This window comes from Ciconia boyciana, chromosome 7 (assembly GCF_034638445.1).
Source record: "Ciconia boyciana chromosome 7, ASM3463844v1, whole genome shotgun sequence".
Lineage (NCBI taxonomy): Eukaryota > Metazoa > Chordata > Aves > Ciconiiformes > Ciconiidae > Ciconia > Ciconia boyciana.
In genome coordinates this window covers 12,726,649-12,746,798 of record NC_132940.1, presented here as the reverse complement: position 1 = coordinate 12,746,798, position 20,150 = coordinate 12,726,649, and the positions used below count along the sequence as shown (strand labels likewise).

General features: G+C 50.5%; 2 protein-coding genes across 8 annotated transcripts in view; both read left to right on the top strand.

The window, feature by feature from the left end:
• The window catches only part of KDM4A (lysine demethylase 4A), a 43,287-nt gene extending 31,290 nt beyond the window's left edge, over positions 1-11,997 (top strand). For 3 of the 4 annotated variants that reach the window (XM_072868656.1, XM_072868653.1, XM_072868657.1), the window contains one exon: positions 5,440-5,704. In XM_072868656.1, coding sequence (XP_072724757.1) covers positions 5,440-5,689 — 250 coding nt within the window. In that variant the 3' untranslated portion in view covers positions 5,690-5,704. Of the gene's footprint in view, positions 1-5,439; positions 5,705-11,866 lie in introns of those variants that run through there. The other variant, XM_072868654.1, reaches the window with a different exon arrangement.
• Positions 11,877-20,150, top strand: part of ST3GAL3 (ST3 beta-galactoside alpha-2,3-sialyltransferase 3) — a 190,327-nt gene continuing 182,053 nt past the window's right edge. For 3 of the 4 annotated variants that reach the window (XM_072868661.1, XM_072868659.1, XM_072868658.1), the window contains exon 1: positions 11,878-12,011. In XM_072868661.1, coding sequence (XP_072724762.1) covers positions 11,897-12,011 — 115 coding nt within the window. In that variant the 5' untranslated portion in view covers positions 11,878-11,896. Of the gene's footprint in view, positions 12,012-20,150 lie in introns of all 4 variants that reach the window. The other variant, XM_072868662.1, reaches the window with a different exon arrangement.

Sequence of the window (20,150 nt, the reverse complement as noted above, 5' to 3'; positions counted from 1 at the left end):
TGTCACAGGGTGTCTGGGCAGCACCCCATTTCATCATTGTTAGGGGTTCATGCCAGCGGGCTGTGAAACTCCCTGTTCCCCTCTTCCCTGCCCTGCTCGGTCTTGTGCACCCAGGACGGATGATCCCTGTGGAGCTGCCTGTCTCCCCTGGTTGGGCCAGCCCCAGCTGCGATGCTGCGCCTGGCCAGGATGCTTTGTGCCAAGCACTGTCCCTGGCACGCCTCCGCTACGGGGATTACCGAGGCACAGCACGGGATCCCGATACCCTGTGCTGGTGCAGGGCAGAGGAGCTGGCGCTACCCTGGGCGCTCTGGCAGGGACTAGCCTTTTCCATCTGCGTAACGGAGACTGTAGCGCAGCCACCATCAGCCCACTCTCAGGATATTTTTAGGCCTGGCTGTGACGATGAGGGAGAGATGACAGGCTTGCTCCACATCCGGGCCACAAGATGCCTCTCCCAGGCACAGCCGCCTGGCGTGATGGGAGGAGCGTGGGTCTCCAGCAAGGCTGCTCGGGGCTGCAGTGTGCCGGGTGCTGGAGCCACAACCATGCCCGCTCCAGAAAGGCAGCACTGCCCGTGTGCTGTGGCTGTGGGCTTGCTGGGAGCAGCTGCTGGTGCAGGATACCTCTATCCTCCCTCTGGACTCGCACAGCTTCACTGCTCTTGAGAGAGCAGGTTAATGAATTCCCCAGATCTCACTGGTTCTTGAGCTTGAGGGTGTGTCCCGGCTTGTGAAGGAAAAGGAGGGAGGTATCTGAGCAGACGATGCTGTGCGACTGAGGCGTGGGCAGCGACACGCTTGCATGTGGTCACTTGCTGTCACAGAAATGGGGAGCCCCTTCAGCTGAGGAGCTTTACTTTTTTTCTGCGGGGCCCGAGGCTCAGGAAAGTATTATGGAGGGATCAAAACCTCCCCTGTTGGGCAGAGCCCTGGGTGGGGATGCAGCTGGTGGAGAGGAAAGAGTGGTGAGTCGGAGGTGACTCCGGTGTGAGATGCTGGAGGACAGGAGGTCTGGGGCAGGAGGCTGTCCCCCTTGGCCAGGCTTGTCTGCAGCTGGTCCCCCAGCACTGCTGGGCATGCCTGGCATGAAGCGGGTGCCTGATGCTCTAGGCACATGCAGTGACACATCGCTGCTGGGCGGTGACAGTGCCAAGCCATGGCTGTGTCCTGGGTGCTGGCGGAGAGGGGGAGATCCCAACGCTCCCAGCAGTGCCAGGGTCTATGGCTGGGTCGGAGGGGAGCTGGGCTGGGACAGGCTGTTCTGCCCAGCTTCACGCGGGGGCTCACGCCAACCCAGATGGGTTGTAGGTGCTGGGCTCTGAACACAGGACCTGTCTGGGTGGTCGCACAAATCAGCGGTGCTAATCTACTCCATCCACCAGGAACTGGTCTGTCAGAGAGGATGTCATTGGTACTGACCACTCACTGTGGTTAGCTTCCCCTGTCCCTGTGCTGGAAGGACCAGTCCTACTGCAGGTGCAAACCTCCCTTGACTGGTGCTGAGCCCTGGGAAGCTCCAGCCCTGAGCAGCCGCCTCTGCCTGGCCCTGTGGAGCCGCTAGCCTCCCCCAGCATAGCGGTGGTTCAGGTGATGGCTGCAGAAAGTTCATACTCCCTCTGCTGTGGCACAGGGAGTTGATTCCTAGGGGGAGCAGGGTGGGGAAGCTTTGCTGGAGAGGCTGAGCTCTGTCCCTGCCTTCTTGTGGCTGGGTTGGGTGGGCTGCAGCTGCCTCTGAGCTGTGGTGTGTGGGAAATGAGGGATCTGCTGGCCTGGCTGTTCCCCCAGGGCTGCTGGGACGCGGGCAGAGTCCTCCATGGCTGGCAGCTCTACACACGTGCTGTTTAGGACCCCTCTCACTACAAGAGGATCCAGTGTCCCCCTAGTCCTGTTCTCTCGCTCGTAACTACCACTGTGGGATTGCGTGAATGCTGGTGATGTACCTGGAGAGGTTTGCTGTGCTGCAGCAGCACCCCCTCTGTCTGCGTGCCCTGCCTGTGGCTGGCAGCTGCCTCCTCGTGGCTGCTGTTAGCCCACATCCTGCTGGCAAACACAGCACCCAGAGGCACTTCCCCCTGGTTGCGCTAACTCCTTGTTACGCAAAGCGGCTGCAAGAATACACAGGTTGCCGCAAATGCTGAATCTCCAAAACGCAGCGTGCTTGTGCCCGGCAGCAGAGCATGAAACCTCAGCCACATCCTGCCGCGCAGGGGTCGGTGCGGTGCAAACCTGCGCGCCCAGCCCCTACACCCCCGACGGTGGCCCTGTTCTGCCCTGCGGCCCACCTTGTGCCGGGTGGCTTCTCTTCTTCCTTCCCTTTCCCAAGAGGGAGAAGATAAGCCTCAGCACCCAGGAGTGGGGCAGGCACTGGGACACAGGGGGGCTGCCTCAGCTGGGCCCCTGCCAGCCCAGTGCCCTGTGCCAGGCAGCCGCTGTCGTTCCCACAGGTGAAGCACCTGCACTGGCAGCTCCAGCACCTCCTCCCACCACCTTCCTGGGGACTGGCAGGATTTGTGCAAAGTCATCGAGTTGTCTGGCACTTTCCCTTTCCTCCCACTGCCTCTCCTCGGCCCCCTGCTCTTGCTACTTCCCATCTCCTTGGTCCCTTTCCTGAGCATCGTGCTTGCCCCTGTCTTGCGTGAGCAGGTGGTGGGATGCTGCAAAGAGCGTCTTCACTCTGGGGACGTGGCCATGCACCCTGGGAGGTTTTGATGTCACTCAGTGCATCGCAGAGGTTTTGAGAAGGGGCACTCACCCACACAGGGGGTGCAGCCTGCGGATCTGCAGGCAAGACATGCCCTGGGAGCTGCTTACCACGGCAGCGTGGCCCACCATCCCACAGTACAACCTACACAGGCCATGTTGCAAAATCTATGCTTTTTATCACAAATCATGCAAGAAATGGGGCCAGCAAAGGTGATGTGAAACGACTCATCCCAAAGAAATGCGCTTGTACCCATGCTATCAGTTCTCCCCAGCCTGGCAAAAAAAAAGGGGCACATGGCCATGATTCATGTCTGAAAGCATGACAAGTGACATAATGAAGTTTCAAACAAGGCACAACTCATCTGCCACGGGAGCGCTGCTCACCTGGGACCGACACTGGCTCGTAGCCATTTCCTCGGGGCAGATGGGGAAGCGATCAGAGCGACGCAAATGGGGGAGGTTTGTAATCCAAAGTGGGGACTGAACCAGCAGAGCTGTGGGCTACTGTGCTTATGCTGTGGGTTTTGGCACCAACTCGCTTGGGCACAGGTGGGAGAGACCAGTATGAGCAACAGAGCTGGTTGCTCCATTGCGTGAAGATCGCTGGTGCATCACTTGGGTTCAGAGGCTTCAGTTCACCAGGCATCGAGGAGCAGTGGAGATAAGATGGGGTTCAGGTTGAAAAGGCTGAAAAGGGGAGCCCGTGGCCATGTGGCTCCATCACCACAACAGACCAGCTGAAGGTGCGCAAGGGCTTGGTGGCTCCAGTGCAATGAATTAAGTACCAAAGCTCCAGGCTGGAAACGTGGCATTCCCTGGGTAAAGGGCTGGCAACGGGCACTGCTGCAGGCAGGCAGCCTGCCTGTGCTTGAGAGCAGTGTAATGCTGTGGAGCCAGTCAGGCTGTCATGCCTGGTTTTAGAAAAACATGTGCATGAGCTGGAAGAGCAGGTGAAGAAGACTGTCCTCAGGCTGAGCCCCCCTCCGCACCCTCCCCACTGCCTTCTCTGGCATGCGGGAATCAGTCCTGGCCTCCCCTTTGCTGCTGGAGCTGTTTGGACAAGATCAGGAGGGGTGAACCTGAGGATGTGTACAGATCAGGGTGAAACAGCAAGTACAACCATGCGGCAGGCCTTCTTCATGCCTGAGCCAGATACCAAAAAACTAAATTAAAAGTTGAGACCGTCTAATCTTATTTGCAAGCTGCTGCGTGGTGAGGATGGCCACCCCTGCAGCCTTCAGCGACCGTGCTGCAAAGAAATGTCCGTCATTTCAAGCTTGAGTTTTTCCATCTTCAGCTCCTCACCTTTGGACCCTGCACTCCCCACTGCCGGGCTGACACGCTGCCCATAACAGTGTTCTGTTCCCCCGTCAGCAAGGAGAACTTCTTCTGGGGCAGTGGAGTAGCCCACACTCCTCACATCTTGCACAGCCTTATTTGCTGCATTTCCAAACCTTAGCTCTTTGTTTCGTGGTGGTGTTGCCGCTCCTCAGGATTTCTGTGTCCATTTTGAAGTTTGGAGAGCTGGACCGGACAATGAGTTGGCTTTGCCAGAGCTGTAGCGGCACAAGCACTGTGCTGTGCGTCTCTCGGAAATCCCCTCTGTGCTCCTCTGCCTCACAACTCTCGGAGCCAAGGCGCTGCAATGTGGGCTCATAGCAGCAGTTGTGTGTGGGGACAGCTCTCTTTTTCAGCTTTTTTTCCTTAATTCCATCAACCCACCCCACACACACACTTTCTGGGAGATCCTCCACCCTGCGGTACAGCCTGTCCTCTCCATTCCCAAGAACCTGCCTTTGCAGGCCATTTCTGTGCTGTGGGTTGTGATCATTTTATCAGGCCATTCAGCTCATGCTGTAGCAGCAAGCAGCCTGTTCAGTATTTTATCAGCCACAAATGTAAGCCTTCATCTTGTCGTCTAGACAATTGATTTTAAAAACTATTAAATGGCACTGGACTAGGAAACGGTCGCTGGGGGTCTAGGTACACTCCCCATTGTTAATAGCTCCCCATTAAGACTTGGCACACTGACAGACCTCAAAACATAGCTGTTAATGCACGTAGTTGTTAATCTGTCATGAGCCTTATTAATGCTTTGTAATACATACTTTTAATTAAAATCCTACGTCATTGTTGATGGCAATGGAGAAAGCGAAGTGTGCTCTATAGATGCTCCTGCTCTCACCAGCCAGACCTTTCCTTTTGCCCAGGGAGGAGTTTCCCTGCAAGGGCCGTGCTGTGTAACACAGCACTCGAGACTCCTTTAGCTGTGCTTTCACCTCCCCAGCAGCAGGCTGGGCCTCTCTGCTGTTTCTCTGCCCTTTGCTTGGGCTCTTTGAATTATGCTGGCCTCCCACCAGCTGAGTATTTGTTAAAGATTAACACCTGTGTTTAGGAGAGCCCATTATTATGTCATCAAAATGTTGTTTGCGAATTACCTGGGCCTGTAGCATGAACGTGGCTGGTTTGGGGAGCTGCAACCTCTCCTTGTGCCGCTGCTGTGCCAAATTGCCTCCCCTTCACAACAGCACGTGGGATGGGGGGTCACTCCTGCCATTCCCGTTTGAGAGGAGGCAGCGGCTGGACGGTGCCTGCCTGCCCTGCCTGCCTCTTTCAGCTATTTTTATGGCACAAAATGGGATGGGGCAATGCCTGGCTGGAGGGCTTGGGATGAGTCCATTGGGGTTCATGGCCATCGCAGCTCAAACCGTCTCTGAAATTCAGGTTTATTCAGCAATCGTTTCAGAAACACAAGGGCAGCAATCTGGTTGTGTGCTCCTGGCTCCGGAGAGGCAGCGTGGGCACAGCCAGAGCTGGGCTGCTTCCAGGTTCCCGCAGCACCGGTGCGAGGAAGTGCATTGATATCCGATGGCGGCGTGTGGGCTGAGAAAGATTCCCCATTTCACTCTCAGGTAGGCTTCATTGAGGAGGCAGCTGGGGAGAAAGAAAACTCTTCGAATGGCAAATACACAAAGACTATTTGAGCTGGTTTCTTTAAGGGGCAGAATTAAAGATGGAAACTCCACCAGTTTATTGTTTTTGAGAGGCTGTTTTCACGGTGTGGAGCCTGGTAACTAGGCAGTGCACCAGATTCCTCAGTGACTGCTGTCACCAAGAGCAGGTTGGGTAAAATGTTAAGAGGCATTGTGAAGTATTTCCCCGACATCACACTCAAACCAGCCTGGATGCCAGCAGGCACCACTTGATTCTGTGCTCTCCTCTATTTCACAGCACAGTAACCTACTGAGAGCTGGGACGTCTGCTCCTGGAGAGCTCTCCAGGGCTCAGCAAACCTTGCTCCTGCCTGCCAGGCTCAGGTCCCTAAGCCCCCCAAATGTGGTACCCCTCTCCCCTGCGGTGGGGTCTGTGTCTGGCCCTGGACGGGTGACGTGCGCCTGCAGCAGCGTGCTGGGAAGAGGAGGCACTGGCTGCCCAGGTAAAACAACCGCCGGCTGGAGGGAAATCCCACCGGACACTGCCTGCAGGTGGTCTCTCAGCCCCCCGAGGACCTGTGGGCATGGTGCCTGCATTGTGCTCACTGTGGGTGCAAGCCCACCTTTGCAGACTGCTCTGGGATGCTGCTGGAGAGGCAGCCACGACATTCGTGATCCCAAGACTGGGAGCAGGTGAGGGAAGTGTGTGGGAGTGGAGGTGTCCCCCACCACCCAACTCCACGCATCAGGGTCCTGGTCGTGCAGCTGAGACATGCACTGGCCAGCCCAGGCAGCTCTAACCTGCCAGCAGCAGGTCCGGAAAAGTTTTGGGACAAGCCTGCCTGAATGCTGAGTCTGATGCTATGGCAGAAAGGACCAATGCAGACCTTTGAGACAGAGAATAGGAAAAGGCAGATTTAATCCCTGTGTCAAAGCATTAGGGAGGCTCATTGTGGGATTCTACATCTTGAAAAGGATTCAGGAAAATCAGAAAGGCTGTGTAGAGCAGAAATGCAAAAAATGGCTTGAGGGTGGGAGGAAATGCCTGGCAGTAAGAGAATTAAGCAACTCAGTATATTTAGCTTATCAGAAAGATGGATGAGGGGGGGTTTGCTTGCAGCATATGTGTAGTGTCACAAAGAGAAAATGCCAGGCTCTGAAAGGCTCTTTAATCAAGCAGAAGGCAGAACAAAATGCTATGTCTGCAAGCAGAAGCCAGACGCAGCGATGTGGGATGCTCTTCTGAACATGAGGGTGAGGGACTCCTGAAGCAGACCCAGAAAGGTGGGAGTCTCCAACGCTTGTCTTCAAATCAAGCCTACCTCCTTTCTTGGAAAACATGCGTGAACGAAACATAGAGTATTGGAATTAATGCAAGGAGATGAACCGCTGAGTGGCGTGCTGGCCAGCTGCTCGCACTCATAGAGCCGCTCATACAGCCGCATGTCAGCCAGGACCATTGGATCATTTCAGCTGAGGAAGACCCTGGGAAATGTGGTCTGGTCAGGCAGTGCGCTCGGGGAGCTGTTCAGGCAGGCTCTGGGTGTTTACCTGTGCCCGTAGTGGTAAGTGTGGCTCTTTGCGGTTGAAAATATCTGGAGGGTGGCAGAATTTTTCAGCCAAGTTCAGCTTGTTTTAGCTTGTTTTGTGTGGGACTGCTGACAATGCTGTTCAGCATTTCTGTTCTTAGAGTAGCCAGAGCATCAGAAATGTAACGTGCTGTCCACAGACTGATAATGCTCAGAGCTCAGAGCCTGTGTTTAAGAATAATACGTAATGAGTGTGTGAGATGAAGCAAGTTTGGCCAGAGAGATAAAGACAAAATACGAGTGTGTTACAGCCCAGATTGCATTCCCCTAGCCTGTGCATCAGCAGACATAATCTCTATCTAGCCTTTACTGGGAAGAGATCTTTGCTGTGGTATTTAGTGGTATTTAATTAATAACAAAATACTACATTAATTAGTATCAGGTCTGATTTGATGACATGTAATTTGAGGGGAAGGATTACAGTGTGAGTATTAGAATTAGAATTTTTATAGGGCAGAGAGTCAAAATGAGATTAGCAGTCTTGCTACAGAGGGAGCCCGGAGGCTGACGTGTGTGTGTTTGGCAACTGATGCAGATAGCTACAGCATAACTTTATTTACTGATGGGAAAAAAACCTGTAGCTGTTATTTACCTTTACGTGTCACCCCACATGTGCTGCTCAGCCACCATGAAAGAAAAAAGCAAGCAGGCATCATTTCAGTGGGAACGCCCCGTGGTGCTCAGTACCACGTGTGAGGTGCGTTTGCAGAGCAATTTTGGCATGCCCCAGGCGGGGCATGTCCCAGCTCGTGGCCAGCATTGCTGTGGGAAATGCTGTGCAGACACGTGGGCAGCCATGGGTTCAACAGGTCAACTGCAAGTGGGTTCTGTTGAGCAGGATGGGCTGCAGCTCTTGCCCTTTCATTTGGTCAGTTTGGCTTTGAAAACCTCCAGAGCATTCTGGAAAGCGGCACGGCAATATGATAGGATTTAATCAGACTTAATTATTCCCCTGCTGTCGATCTCCTAGCAACATCCAGCTTGACATCTGCCTGCGAGTGAAACGTGTAAGCTAAGTAGGAACATGTTCAGACTAAAGCCCTGCTACTCGAACCAAATCACTCCACTAATCATCGCCTTAATTCATCTTGTGGCCGTTAGACAGCTGCCGGGAGCAGGTACCTGACTTCCATAGATCCACGGCACTCACCTCCCAAGTTTTTTTCAGCCTGGCAAGAAGTGTGACTTCATCCTGGGCTCTTTCCAGCACACTGACACCTGATAACAGGGGGTAGAGTTTCCCGAGTGACAAACACGGGCTCAGGAGCAAGCCCCAGCCTTGTCGCTATCTAGCTTCGTGCTGTAGGTCCAGGCTTATCATCAAAATCAGATCACCCGCTGTGCCTGCGGACCGCAGGGTTTAAACTCTGAGCACGCAAGCGGTAGAGTCGGGGCAGTTTAGGTGAGGTTTGAAGACGGTCAGAGAAGATGTGGTGCAGTGGCGGCAGGCGTCGCAGGCAGCTCTGTGTTGCCGGGGCATGGGGGGTTGAGGCAGGGAGAAGAGATGGGGCTTACGCAGCCAGAAGGGTGACGAGAAGAAGAGAGGAGCAGGCATAAAGCAAGTGTTTGTAAAGCAAAGCCGGGCTCCAGCCAGACAAGATGCAGCGCAGGAGTCGGTGGGGTTATTGGAGGAAATGAGCCCGGCAGCTAAGGAGGCTGCCCAGTCTGGCCCCGACCACCAGCTCACCATGAAGCCGGAGGGAGGGGAGCTGCCTCGGCCGGGTGAGAGCAACCAGCGTCCTGAGTGGGTCAACCCTGGGAAAGTGGGGGTCGGTGCAGGCAGCAGTGCAGGGGGCAGACCTGCAGATGGATGAGGCTGCATGGTTGCAGTTGTGGCCCCTCTCCGTGCACCTCCTCAGCGGGGTATTGGTGTCAGTGATACCTGGGTGTTGGCACAAGTCTGTTCAGCTCCTGTGCTGTGTCTAGAAGTTGTCTTTGGAATAAAAAAATCCTAACTGGATGCCAGTGCAGCATGTGTCTCACTCGTGTCTCTGTGGAGGATCATGATAGATCTGCGAGCCCGGCTGTGTGGGTGCCACGCTTGCAGCCAGCTTGCACTGACTTCACTCATGCTAACCAGAAAGTGGGGCTTCTGGCTGTGCAAGTGGGGCTGCATGAGCCCCTGCCAGCTCTCCCTGTGACCTGTGTGGGCTCTGCCTCTCGCTGAGCACCGGGGAGCGGGCTCAGGCACTGCTCAGCTGGCCCTGCGCTGTCTGAGGCAGCATCTGCTGGTTGGCATCAGCAGCTGGGCTCACCTGCAGTGGGAGCCGCAACCACACTGGACACAATCCTACTTAATTTCCCTTAAACTCATGTGGCTTTTTTTGTTTTCCTTGTGTTATCAGTGATTCATGAAGGGTGGAAACAGGAAATCACTGGGCTGCTTTACTGTCCTGAAGACGCAGGTTTATTCCTTACGGTCTCTTTCCTTTCAGATGACTTTTCCCACCCTATGCCTAATAATTTCCCTGACTCTTTATCATTCCCTCCCCGTGCTGCCTTATATTTATGTGTCCCACTTGCCCTGTGCCTATCGAGTGTTAGGGATACCCAGCAAGGTTGTGGGGCCAGTGGTGAGGAGGGCGATGCAGTGGGAAGGGTGAGGTGTGGGCTGGCCCTGCTGCTGCAGTGCTCACAGGGCAGCCATGCAGTGAGAAGGCGGAGACCCTAACGTAATGGGAACTGCGTGGAAGTGGTGCCGGTTGCGCAGTACCGGCTGTGCGGCACCAGCTGTGTGGCATGAGCCATGCTGTGCTGCGGGAGCGCAGTTGATGTGGCCCATGCAGCCCCGTGTGGTCCTTGCAGCCTAGTGTAGTCCTGTGGTGGAGGCTGTACAACACTGGGAAGCCCAGGGAGGTGGTGCAGTGGTTAGGGGCTGTTCTGAGCAGTGTTTGGAGGTTGGGCAGTGCAGCAATTGAAGGGAGATGCAGTGCACTGCGATGCAGCGACTAGAGGCTAGGCAATGCAGATTTGGGATGCAGCAGCTGGATTGCAGAGAGGTGTGGTGCAGCGTTGTGGCTGCAGTGACTGCGAGATTTGGAGGTGTCTCAGCTGGAGGAAGGTGCAGTGTTGTGCAGTGCAGTGCAGTGACTGGAGCAATGAGATGATGTGGAGCTTGACAGTGCCTGGAGGGGTCCTGCAGTGCCATGCCTGGAGGAAGGCATGGCGTAGTGGAGTGCTTTGGAGGTGCCACAGAGTGACTTGGGAGCAGCGCAGCGACTCGAAGGAGGAGCAATGCCTGGAGGTGTGGGGGGGCGCAGGGCAGCGATGGAAGAGGGCAGTGCGGTGCCGGGGTGGAAGGGGGGATCAGAGGGGTGCAGTCACAGCTGAGGGGGAGCAGCGCGGTGCAGCGACTGGAGCAGCGCGGTGCAGCGACTGGAGCAGCGCGGTGCAGCGATTGGAGCAGCGCGGTGCAGCGATTGGAGCAGTGCGGTGCAGTGATTGGAGCAGTGCGGTGCAGCGATTGGAGCAGCGCGGCGCAGCGCCGTGCAGTGGTGGGGGGGGCGCGAGGGGGGTCCGTGCATGCGCGCCGCCGCCCTGCCGCAGCGCCCCTCCGGCGGCGACCCCCTGCCGCCCGCCCGCCATTGGCTGCGGGCGCCTCCCGCGATAGGCTGCGGGCGCGGCCCCCCGCGCCGCTCCATTGGCCGGCGGCGGCCGCTATGCGGGCGGGTTGGCGGCGCGGCGACCCGCCCCGGCGTCCCATTGGCGGCCGCTGTGCCCCTCAGCGCCGCGGCGGCGGCGGCCGGTCCCGCTGCGCCGCGCCCGGCATGGCGGCGCCCGCAGCCCCGCGCCCGGGGGCCGCAGCCGGCGGCCGAGCGCCCAGGGCCGGCGGCGGCCGGGTGAGGAGGGGCGGAGGGGCCGGGGAGATCGGGCAGGGCCGGCCCCAGCGGCTCGCCGCCGTTCCGGCGAGCGGGGCCCGGCAGGACGGGGAGCGGGGGAGCGGAGCCCGGCGGGGCGGGGGCAGGCGGCGGGGTGCCTGGCCGGCGCCGTGCCGCCAGCCCGGCGGTGGCGTGGCGGTGGCGGCGCCGCTGCCCGTTCAAATTCAGATTCCAGCCGGCCGTTGGCAGCTGTCAGCCGGCGGCGACCTGCCCTCCTGCTCGGGCCGGGCGGGCCCCGCTCCCCCGGCGCCGTCCCCGTTCTTCAGGGCAGCGCGTCTCCTCACCGCGGCGCGCCCGGGGCTCCCGCCGGGCTCCCGCAGGGACCTGCGGGCCCCGCTGCCCGAGGGACGCCCCCGGGAGCCCTGGGCGCTGCGGGTTTGCTTGCCAGCGGGTCCGGGCTTTGCTGTGCTTGGGAGGACGGCGGTGCCCGGCGGGCCTCCTCGGCTGAGGCGGCTCTGGGACCGGTTGTCTGAAGTGGGCTGGGGCGTAAGTGCAAAGAAGGAGTTGGGCTGCTGCCCTGTCGTAGCCTCGCCGTGCCCTCCTGCCTCTCCGGAACGGCATTTACCCGTGTGACAAAAAGAAGGCAGCTGCTTAGGGTGGTAGTTCTTGTTTTGCTGGTGCGGTTTGGGTAATTGGTGTGTTTTGCCTTGGGGAGAGCACGGTTTTGGATCTGTGTGTTATTGTGGGTATGCGGTTGCATGTTTTGGAAGGATGAGTGTCGGAGGAGGTGGCTCCAACCTCAACCTGTTTTTCTTTCTCAGGTGGTGTAGAAGAGCAGATTTAATGTGAAGATGGGACTGTTGGTGTTTATGCGTAACCTGCTGCTAGCCCTCTGCCTCTTTCTGGTACTGGGATTTCTGTACTATTCTGCTTGGAAGTTGCACCTTCTCAGATGGGAGGATTCAAGTAAGTATAAGCACGCTGTAACTGTTTCTGCGCTGCCCGAAATGTCTGTTAGATAGTTGCAATAGTACTGAGGTGGTTCTGATTTAGTAGTATTAGAGGGATGTGATTAAGCCCAATCAAATGCTGGAGGTTTTAGTATACTTAAGGGGTTGAATTTGTGATTACCTAATGCTCTTTATGGCTTTACTTTTATTACTGGGTTCAAAAGCAGGTTCACGCTCTATAAATCCAGCATTAGAGACTTCAGTTCTTGGAATATTCTGTGTTAGTTTGTGATTACTAATTGTCAAAGAATTTGTGTGCTGAGGCTTTTGTTCCCTGAATCTTTGTGTATGTTTTAAAATATCTAAGACAAGGGTGTTTTTCTCTGGTGGATTTTGATGTCTCTCTATAAGCATATATGCTGGTTATCTCATCATCTCACTTTGCACTTCAGAAATCCTCATCTTCTGTTTATCTTCCATGTTATTATCTGCCCGCTATCCGTCATCTGAAACGATGTCTCTCAACCTTTTTAAGTCCAAAGAGACATCTGACCTCGTTGAATACAATGTGAGGATTGTACTGTGTGGTAATGCCATAGGAGCTTTTAGTTGCAATGAGATATAAGTTAGGCTGAGGTTTGATTGCTCAGTTACTGCTCTTATTTTTGCTTTTGTTGATTGCTTTCTCGCTTGCATGTGAGAATTGTTTATTGAAAATATAAAAACAAGAAAACAATTCCCTCCTCTCCCCCTCCTGCCCAAAACACAAGCCAGCCTTCTTTGCAGCTGTTCCACGGGCTGTTTCAGATGTCTCACAGCCGACCGTTACTCCCTGGATCAGCGGATGAGAAACACTGATCCAGAAGGATTATTTTTCTGTCCGACAAAAAGACACCGGTCAAGTTCCATCTTCACTGTATTGCGTTCCTGTGCATGCTGCTGGAGGTTGCTACTGCAATGCTTATTAAAATTAAATTTTTCTACCTCTACATGCTCCATATCTGTTGTTATGTGCTTGAAGAAGTTTTGCATGATGACAGATGATGACTTGGATAAGGCATTTGCACTGATGTGGTGATTTTGACAGGAGGACTGCTAAGGTGTCTTGTACTAGAACAGGTATTGGAAGACTGAATTTGTAAAAGGAGATGCATAGTGTCTTTCTGAGCAGGGATTGTTTCTTCAAGTTTGTGCTTCAGAGAGGGAGTCAAAAATCTTGCTTGTGACCTTCTGAAAACTAGCACTTTTGTCGATGAGGTATAGAAAATCTTTCCTGCATGAAAATAAGTGCAGAATGTAGTTAAAAGAACAATTGTGCTGTATCTGCTACCACTTGATGATCTGTTATGACGTTATACCGCCTGCCATCCTTTACTTCCTTCGTACCACCAGAAATTTTGCTGGGACTTCCCAAGGCCTGCAAAAAAATCCCTTCAGGCCACAACTTGTATGCAAGCTTTGTTAAATGTGGAGGAGAAACTTTGTGTTAATATGCCATATACCAAGGTGCTGGGATGGGTTCTACATTTCTTCAGGTTTCACCTCTTTGGACTTTGTGCCTTTAGTTTTGTGTGCCATTTGCTATTCTACACCATGTCAGTCCCTGGGGAGTTTTGTGGTAACTGTGCCTTGCGACGCAATGTTGCAAATCTATATGCAAACACTGTGGATTTCTATAAATGGAACACTTTTATCCAGAAAGATGAATTTAAGTTACAGCCTAGTTAGAGTAATTTCTGTTGAAATTCTGCTGAACTCTAAATTTCAGCAGCGTACTGGCTGCTTTTGGGTACCCAGGATGTCCTGACAGGAGCACTGTGAGGTGATGTCATGGACTTTTTGTTAGGTGTGTGTCTCCTTTTTTCTAATCTTCTGTGTAAAATGTGTTCTTCATTTATTCTTGGAAGTTGTGGTGCTTGCAATTAAGCTTCTTCAACATATACAAAGCAATGATGCTAGTCTGAAGATTTAGCTTATTGAGCTTTATCAGTTGTCACAATTGATATAGGCTGTACCATTGTTCCTTTTCTTCTAGGCACTTGTATGGATTGTGTCTTAAATATCAGATGAAGCTCCTTGAAATACTAGTGTAAACAGCAGTCTAGTGTAAGAGGGCAAAATTTTATGTGATTACTTTTGAAAACAGTTAAGGTGGTACCAGTTTTCAGTTGATCTTCAGAGTTTTGTATGTATCAAAAAATGTTTTATTTGTCATGTAATTTTACATGAGGAACTTATGCAGATTTAAAAGCCTGTATTGGCAAATTTGATATGAAGAGTTAATGTTAAGCTTCTATAAATAAGCATTTGGAAGTTAACAAATGACAGAATAGTAGTTGCTCATTTAACCATGATTAGGCTTCCTTGAGCATGTGTAATATGATACAATGTCTAATGGTGCAATTATACTTTCTATTTTCTGAAGGGGAGTCTTGCTTAGTTCAGTGCACAAGACAGGTGGTGCTTGATAGCTATTTGTGGTTTTATTTCCTGAATTATAATTCAGTGTGTGACCTTGTAAATTTCCTTAAGATTGATACGATAATGCTGATGTCCCCAAAGGCAAAACTAAGTTAGATGTGTTAATTTTGGGGTGCTTAATAATCTGAGATTATTGATTTTATGTGTAAGTTATCTTCTTCTTAAATTATTTTCTCTTTTCTTGTGACCAGTGTCTTTATTCTGTGACTCCCTAGGTTCAGCAGTCACATTCATCTTTTCTCTGTTCTGTTCTTTCTGCTAGAGGAGGCATGGAACTAAGCTGGTCCTGACATCCGACAGCCTTGCAATCTCTTCAGAGACCGGTTTTAGTAAATTTGACACCTGTATTTAATATCGGACACAAACAAATCTGCCATAGAGTATGGTGAAAAAACTTGATCTGCTTACTTGCTGCTTGTGTGGTTTGTTCACTTAATGTTTTAGAAGATGCCTGTGTACGTTGTTGTTATGGATGAATTTGAATGGTAACTCTGTAAGGAATCTAGTCATGCTGAGAATTGATGTTTGTACATTTAGCTGCTAAAGTAAATGAATAAAGTAATTTGTTTATTTGTACTTCTGACACCTCCAAGAAAGGAGGCTAAACTTAGACTGAAAGATACACGTCAATGGTTCTCTTACCATCTCCATTTAACTTTAAATCTGTCCTCCTTGAGTGATGCCTTAGAGAGTTCTGAAAGATTGTTCTCCTTACTGTGTGACTCTACACCTTGCCAAAATACAAAGGAGAACAGGAAAGAATTCTCTAAGGCTTATCTTGCCTGGGACAAGAATAGATTGAATTCAGCTAATGTGAACTAATTAGGGTTGAATTAAGTTCAACTGCTTCTTCCATTCAAGACAAACCTCCAGTGACTGCTACCCCTATCTCATCCTTTTAGTGAGTATCATGGCTGGCTACTCTTTCCTGAGCCTCGTTTCATGCCGGTGGCAATACATCGTTAGTTCTCAGAGCAGCAGCAAAGTGCAAAAAAGTGGTGTGTAACACTGCGTGAATGCAGGAGGGCCTTTGAGTTCTGGTGATGGTTGGGAGTATATGAGCAGTGTTTAGGACAGAGGTAAGCTTTCTTTTTTCTTTTTTCTTTCCCGATTTCTGTAATGCAGCTTCAGTCTCTGACAATAGTGGTAAGAGATGTACCCTGTCCTTGCACGTTCTTCCCAGACAGGCAATAATGACAGACAACAACACTGATTAAGAGTGTTGAGTTGCATGGAGGTGTGCTAAGCACCTAGAACTGATAACACGATGTGGCAGATAAACAAGGAAATAAGAAGTTTGGTATCAGATTTAGCTGTCCTGTACACTCTAGAAGAACCTTGCAGGAGCAGATAATCATAACTCTGTTCATTGTGTTTCTGGACACTGAGTTGTCAGGGAATTCTTACATAGTAATGGTAGTGATAGGAGCGGTTTCTGAAGGTCTGAGACATGCACTGCAGCCTCTTCCCTAACAACTCCCTGTTGTATCCCTTCCACCTTCCCTGCTGCATTTGGATCTGAGGAGGAAGTTAGTTATCTGTACGAGTGTGAAGAAGGCAGCACAGGGGAAGGTGCCCCACTATCTTTGAAAAGTACGATGGGAGATGGAGTCTTGCTGACAGTGCCTCTTAGATTTGCTTTATCAGCTTGGAGGAATGCATTTTTACCCATAACTGAAGGACAGAATATAGTCATGTTAAAATGTAATACTGGTGTTTGTTACTTAACCTGGTATGTGTATAGCTGATTTTGCAACTTAAAAATGAATGTGTTGTAAGGAACGAATGAGTCCATTAAAAAATGTCCTAGCTATGGAAATACCAGACTCACTCCCCCAAGGCAGCTTTTTTTCTTTCCCTTCCCTGCCAAAGTACTGAAATATACTTGGGACAACGACAGTGTGACACTATTTTCCTGTTCTCTATTGTATTTCTATCTACATTAGCATTGAATTAATTTAAAGAAATATATACTCTACTTTAGGTACTTTTGCCAAAACCTAAGTTAATACTATAGTAGCTATAGATTTTGAGCTTGTCAGTTTGAATGTGGCTTTTGAAACATCTCCAGGTATGTTCTGTTGATGTCTCCATAAAGAAATCAAGTCACTACTCTGTCATCTGTTGCTCCGTGTTATTTTCAAGTCTAATTCTGGAAAGGCAGCCAAAGAGATAAAGCTCTGGGAAGAGATTTTCTGAAGGTATTTCAGGACCCTTATCCTTTTTATTCTTTTTTTTTTAATGTCTGTTTCCATGGGAACTGAGGAGACATAAACAGGCAAAACTGACTCACTTCTGGTTGCAGGTTTTTAGTCTGCTTGCATTTCCATGGAAACCAGTCTCACAGCAAAAAAGGCTAAATTAATCAAAAGCAATCAATCAAACCTTTATCTTTAACATAAATACTGGATTCTCTCTTTCAAAGTAAAATGGTATTTTTGTCAATTCTTGTATTAGGGACTAAAAATGTATTGAAGAAATTGATCTTTTTACAAGGGTTTGGAATGTGCATGCTCTTTCTCATGTGGCTAAAGCCTCACAGTATGTGTGATGGCATGTAGTGTGGGTACAGCTGTTATATCTTGAGTTACTGGGGGTGTCATTTGTTCTACGTTAAGGGAGTGGATCTTGCATACACTGACATCGGACTTCTTTCCATTCTGTTGTCTAATGAAAAACAAATGAAAAAACATTTAGTCAGCGTGTGAGCAACTAGGCCACGGAGACAAACTTGTCCTCTTTGTGGAGAGAAGCATGTAATAGCTTAGTGTTCAGACCCTCATCTCTGGGAGTTGCTGGCCTACTTGCCTTTGCCAGAAGAAGGAAATGCAGGAGTGCTCCTACAAAAAAAAAAAAAAATCATCTCCAGGCCAGCTCAACTTGGCATTGGGAGCATAAATCTCTGTTGAATGTGGTTTCAGCTAAGCTGGCTGAATTTATGGTTAGGTGGATGAGGAAGCATATCCTTTTTTTACTGTAGAATTACAAGGCACTCATGCCCCTGTTGTGAGGGGTGGCAAGCAAATGGTGATGGCAGTCATTTCAGTTGCTCTGTATCTATCTACGGCCTTAGCCTTAGTGGGGGGGGTTGTGTGTGTTCTTTATGGTAGACTTTATTGCTGTGACTGCTGCTCTCCAGGCTAAAAAGCCTGAGAGACTTTACCTTTGTGGGCCTTAGCTTTTTTAAAAAACTGTTTTGGACAGTATTATGCAGCAGTGTAAGTTTCCTGAAAAGTTGCTTTTTTTGCTTTGCAGGAAGAGACTGGGAACAGCATTGAGACAGGTTATTGTGAATTCACTAATGTTTGAGTTAGTAATAACTTCAAGGTTTGTTTCATCTACTCAGCTGTTCTGTAGTCTGTGTTAGTGCTGTACTTATTGCACCAAAATTGAGAACAAATTTGTAGAAAGTTCTCATAACATGGGTCCAGCTACAGATTCAAGGAATCTCTTTGCTACTTTTCAGATGCTTTAGGGATTTGAGGATCACAATGACACTTTCTGAAATAACTGTTCCAAATAGGAAGTAATGTTATTGAGGCAGCAGTGAATATCTGAAACAAAGATGTAAAAATAGGAGTTAAAACAACAGTTATCTGGTAAAGTAGCTTAACTTTTTTAAGAATTCTCCTGTTGGGCTCAAGTGTTCCAATTGTGTTCAGCTTGAAACTGAAAACTGTAATGTACTATGGTGGATGATTCTCTTATCTGTGCAGAACACAGAAAAATTGATTTAGTGCCCAGAAATTGTTACTGCTGTTCAAGTTACTTTGTGCTCTCTGTTAACCTGCCAGAATAAGAAGCATGGCTAAACTTAAACTCAGGACATTCACTTGTGCTAGTATCTTCCACAGCTGTAATTGTGCCAGCTACTTTTCGCTTGGCTGGAGACAGATTGTGTACGTTCTTGATTCCTCTTGCTCTGGCTGTTTGATGCAACTGCACAGAACTGCCTGCCCTTTCCGTCAGAGGCAGCTGCCTGTCTGCCACCAGGACAGAAGAGACAGTCTAGTCAGCGAATATGAACTGGAACTTTTAAGGTCTATGAAAGAGTTAAAAACACAATAAAAAAATTTCACCACTGCCTCTCTGTCTTTTAGAAGGCAGCGTTTCACAAGTTAGGCCAAAGAAATAGGGGAAAGAAAGTGCTTCATCTTTTTGGGACCTGTTACTGTGTATTTAGTGAAACACCCAATGTTACTTTACAACCTTGCTGTTCTAGGGACCCTGCTGTCTCTCCAGGAATTTCTAGTGCTGCTGTAATGTTAACAGTGCAAGACAAAACTCTGCTGGGGCAGTGAGAAATGATGCATGACAGAGCTGTTGAGGGAGGGAGCAAGCATAATGTTGCCTCGTCCTTGGGATTTCTCCAGAGGAGGAAAAATCTTTGAGCTTTCAGGGAAAACTCCCTGAACACTCTTAAGGCTTTAGGAACCTATAGGGGCAGGTTTAGTGAAGGGCATTAAGAGAGTAGCACCCTAAGCACTTTGTGGATCGAGGACTGGCTGTAATGCTGTACTTGTACTCGTCTTTATTCTGTCTTCACTTTAGCATTTTCAGCCTTGGGTTACTGTTTTAGTTCTGAGCTAACGTTGACTTTTAGCAAGATAGAAAAGCAAGGTGCAAAAATACTTCTCCATCCCACTACACACAGCTGGGCCTTAGTTTTGCATCCTAAAATAGTAAGGTGCTCTTGCTTCTTTTGACAACAGCAGTCTTGTTGCTGCTGTTCCTGTTCAAGTCTTTATTTTTCCCCTGTCTCCATTTGTGTGGCTAGCTGATGGGTGCAGTTGAGAAACTTGCCCAGTTTAAGAGAGTGTGGTTTTGTTTCGCTCAGTGGACCTTAACCTGACTTAGCGTTTCACTTGCTTCACTTGCTCAGCTCTTGTGCATTTTCTCCCTGTCCCCTGTTGTGGTTTAGCCCCAGTCGGCAACTAAGCATCACCCAGCTGCTCGCTCACCCTCCCCCCCGGTGGGATGGGGGAGAGAATCGGAAGAGCATAAGAAAGAAAACTCGTGGGTTGAGATAAGAACAGTTTAATAATTGGAACAACAACAACAACAACATAATAATAAATTGTAATGAGAAGGAAAACAACAAGAGAGCGAGAGAGGAACAAAACCCAGGAAAAAACAAGTGATACAACTGCTCATCGCCCACTGACTGACACCCAGCCAGTCCCGCAGCAGCGACCGCTGCCCTCCAGCCAGCTCCCCCCAGTTTACATACTGGGCATGACGTCATATGGTATGGAATGTCCCTTTGGCCAGTTTGGATCAGCTGTCCCAGCTGTGCCCCCTCCCAGTTCCTTGTGCGCCCGGCAGAACATGGGAAGCTGAAAAGTCCTTGGCCAGTGTAAGCATGACTTAGCAACAGCCAAAACATCAGTGTGTTATCAACATTATTCTCATACTAAATCCAAAACACCGCACTATACCAGCTACTAGGAAGGAAATTAACTCTATCCCAGCTGAAACCAGGACACCCCCCCAAGTTTGGGAAGGGTATGTTCCTGTGACTTTTGATAGGCGGATTGGGATAGTGTTCGTAAGGGGCAGCACTCAGTGTCTTAGATGCAGCTGAAGCTGTGTCCTCCCATACAGTTTTTTCAGAGGTCAAAGTCAGCAGCTTTCCATATTCTGGAAGGTACAATGCAGTGAAAGCACTTTACCT